Source organism: Aegilops tauschii, chromosome 3 (genome assembly GCF_002575655.3).
Source record: "Aegilops tauschii subsp. strangulata cultivar AL8/78 chromosome 3, Aet v6.0, whole genome shotgun sequence".
Taxonomy (NCBI): Eukaryota; Viridiplantae; Streptophyta; class Magnoliopsida; order Poales; family Poaceae; genus Aegilops; species Aegilops tauschii.
Window position 1 is genome coordinate 25,222,255 of NC_053037.3, and position 3,728 is coordinate 25,225,982.

At 51.1% G+C, this 3,728-nt stretch overlaps 1 protein-coding gene across 1 annotated transcript; it reads right to left on the reverse strand.

Moving 5' to 3' along the window:
- Nucleotides 1–937: 937 nt before the first annotated feature.
- LOC109786638 (transcription factor DIVARICATA) lies at nucleotides 938–3,359 on the reverse strand. Its single transcript, XM_020345215.4, has 3 exons — nucleotides 3,052–3,359; nucleotides 2,142–2,611; nucleotides 938–1,704 (listed from the first exon to the last, which is right to left on the reverse strand). The coding sequence occupies exons 2-3, from the start codon at nucleotides 2,594–2,596 to the stop codon at nucleotides 1,287–1,289; spliced, it is 873 nt and encodes a 290-aa protein (XP_020200804.1). The 5' UTR covers nucleotides 2,597–2,611; nucleotides 3,052–3,359; the 3' UTR covers nucleotides 938–1,286.
- Between the last annotated feature and the right edge of the window lie 369 nt (nucleotides 3,360–3,728).

A 3,728-nucleotide genomic window follows, 5' to 3' on the forward strand; every position in this document is an offset into this window, starting at 1 on the left:
AAAGTAACAGAAACCCATGTTTCATGGTAAGAATATCGTCGTCGACGTAAACCATGCTTTCCACTTTGATTGGTCGTGTCTCCATCAATAATTTGGAAAATAATGCATTGCTACATGATACATCAGAAAGAAAAGAATACAGGTGACAAGGAAATGCTGCTTGAAGCAGCAGCAACCACAACACCACATCCATCCATCACACCCAGAAGCTTCTAATGACACACAACAGTGCCTCCCTCCATCATGGTCATGATCATCATCATGATCATCACCATCATCATCAGAGAGCTGAGCTGAGCTGAGTGAGTGGTTTTGTGTTTCTGCACTGCAACATGCAGAAAAGGTGAGGCAGAAAAGCACAAGCACCCAGCACACAAGTTGGCCAAAAAACAAAACATTTTGTGCCCAAGTGCTGCCCCCTGTGCTATTCTCTACTGTTGTCACAGGGATCTGCCTCATATCTGTGGTGGATGCCCTGCCTTTTCTCAATGGGGGAAAGATGAGCAGGGCCAAAAAGGAGAGAGGGAAAGATTTTGCAAAAGGTTGATGGAAAGGGGAGGCTGCCAAAGCATGAGATGCCAAAGCTAGTGCAAGTCTGACTCATTTCCAATTCCGTTGTTTGGTGGATCCACCATCATCATCAGTATTAGTAGTAGTAGAGATCTATACAAGGGAAGAATTTCCTAATTTTTTTAAAGGACTTAATTTCACACAAACAATGCAATGGTCAATCCACAAGGTTGGAAAAATTGGAGCAGGTAAATGCTGGATGACTCACTGCAAACTCATTTTGGCTTATCCAAAAAAATTACACTCCTAAACATCGGACGGCGCAAGCACCGAGATAGGTTATATATGCTTGAATAAATAAATGAATGATAGATGTTGATAAGTATGTGTGAGATGCTGCATGAGTAAGGTTTCCAATAACATGAGCTGACCAGAAAGCAGGATTCATGAAGATTGAAAATTAAGTCCACTTGACAATGTACATGATCAGTACTGAGCACTAGTATTCCCTGTCTGTCTCAAGATACTACAGCATCAAGTTCTTGCCATTCTCTTCCCTTACATTCTCAGTATCCACACCAGAAATTATGGACTACTACCAAAGCATCACCAGCATCATACCCCTCTCTCTCTCTCTCTCTCTGCTATGTTCTGAAAAATCCCCATAATCAATTACTTACTTCAATAATAATACAGGCAGTGAAGCTACAGCAAGGGCCATATTACACTAGACATCTGATCGGATGGCGTCGAAATGGATCGAACGGTTGCATCTTCTAATACAGCATGCTCCGGTTCGCGGCCAGCTGATCATGCAGAGGGCCACACTGCAGGCCTTGATCTTGCAAACCCATGCCGTAGCTCGGCGGCGAATTGTATGGCGCATTCGCTCCGCCATGTTGCTTGGTGTCAGCTGGCAGAGAGAACTGCCCTGTTGTCGCGCTCGGAGCCGGTGCGCTGGACTGGGTGATCATGGATGACTGGGACGGCGAGGGGGGCTGGTCGTCGAGGTGCACCGTGGTGATGTCGTGGATGCTCGACCGCCTCTTGTCCTTGCCGCCGCCGGAGCTGAGCCTGATGAAGTACTTCTGCGCGTGGCTGGCCACCTGCGTCGGCGTCCTCGTCTGCACGAAGTTGCGCGAAATGTTCCTCCAGTCCCCTTTGCCGTACTTCTTCAGGCCTAGGAGGAACAACCTGGCCAGAAGAACAGAGCACATGATCAGCTTCAGCAACTACTAGTAATATTGATCATGCACATCAGGCTACATGACATCAACTAGTAATATGGATCATGAATTCTTGCTCTACATCAGGCTACATGACCATCGAACATCATGCTACATATGACTGTCTCATCAATTCCTAGTGAACAAAGACAAGTAATTCACTGTCAGATAGCAGTTCTTCCATGGTTGAATTATTCTTCCAGTTTGGCATGTTTTAAATGCTGGCAGAGCCATCTGATGATGTAAAGCCTGTTGGTTGATGGTGAATTCAAGAAAGGAAATTCATATCACTAACTAATTAGATGGAGCAGAGCAATCACTCTCACAAGTCACTGAGATCAGAGAAGAAGAAGACTATGATATGGAGTTGCAGTTAAGAATCGTGGTGGTAGTAGTAGTGCTCACTTGTGCTCGTCCTCGGTCCACGGCACCCCCTTCTTCCTCTCCTGCTCCGGCGTGCGGCCGCCGTGCCGCCTCCCGCCGCCGCAGCCGCCGAACCGGTAGCCGTGCCGGAAGTCCCCGGCCCCGGCGTGGCCCCCGCTGCCGTCCCACTGCAGGGTGAAGGCGCCGGCGCCGGGGCCGTAGGCGGGGCCAGGGAAGGTGCCGGACTCGATCTGGCGGACGTCGAGCTCGAGGCTCTTGAAGTGGTCGACGACCTCGCGGACCGTCTTGCCGGTGGCGTGCGCCACCTTGTCCCAGTCCGGGCTGCGCAGGTCGAGCCCGGCCAGCGCCCGCTCGAACTGCTTGTTCTCGTCCGCCGTCCAGGCGCGCGGCTGCCCCGTGAACCAGCCCCGCGGCCCGCCGTAGTAGCCCATCGCCGCCGGCGGCAGCACCTCCATCCACGGCTCCCTCATCATCATCGCCGCTCAGCTCACCTGCAAGAAAAAGAATCGCCCAGCTTCAGCTCCAGAGATGTTGACAAATTATGACAAGAAGCTGGATTCAGACGACAGCGTAGAAGCTCAGGATTCCGTTGATGATAACACGATCGATCTCCCCCCCTTGGTGCGAATAAGATGAGGCAGATTTGCAGGAAAAAGCTAGGAGCGGAATGTTTCCGACTGTACGACATGATTGACGAGCAAGCAGGGGAGGGCCGGGATGGATTCAAGAAGAGTACTACCACGGCCCCAATCAACACCAACCAGAGCCCCGAATTACTCCACCCCAAAACCAAATTCAGGCCGCCCCGAACAAACCCCCTCCGAATTCGCCGGAAAAGGGGCGGAATTTCACCAGCGCGGGGACCAGAGAAACAGACAAAATCGAGGAGCAGAGCAGAGCAGAGCAGCTCCGAGAAACCAAGATCACTGACCTCCTGTCGATCTCCGGCGGCTGCTGCTAGACCTGGCCGGCTGAGGGACAAAAAGGCGATCTTCCTCGGTTGCTGCTGGGATTGCCGGCGCCAGAAAAGAGACGGATCTCCTCCCTCGCTCCCACCCAGAGGCAGTGGCCAGGGGGAGAGTTCTTGGTGGAGGGAGAGGGAGAGGGAGAGGGAGATGGGGGAGGAGAGGGGAGGGGGAGTGTCAGCTGGTGATTGGGTGGAGCTCGTGGCCGACTTTTCCTGGTGTATATATACCCGTATAGGAAAGGAGCGGCATATTTGTGCGTGCGTGCTCACACACTCACTCACACACGGGTAGGAGTACATGCACACTTGGAATCGCTCTTGGCTTCCCACCTTTTCACCCCCACTACCTGCCCCCCCCCCCCCCCCCCCCCAAAAAAAACTTTCACCGCATTGGACTTTTTTTTCATCTCACTAAATACACCATTTTCTTTTACATTGGTTTTCATATTCGTGCAAAAATAATACTAATTAATAATCTTAGAGCATCTACACCCTCACTGTTCAAATTCAACCCCTCAAACATCCACGGACGTGGCTGGTCAGCGTTCGAACGTGTTCGTTTTTAGCCCCTATTTGTCCGTGCATGCAGCCATGGCCCACTTTTATCTTTATATTTCTAGTCACACGCATGTGATTGGTGG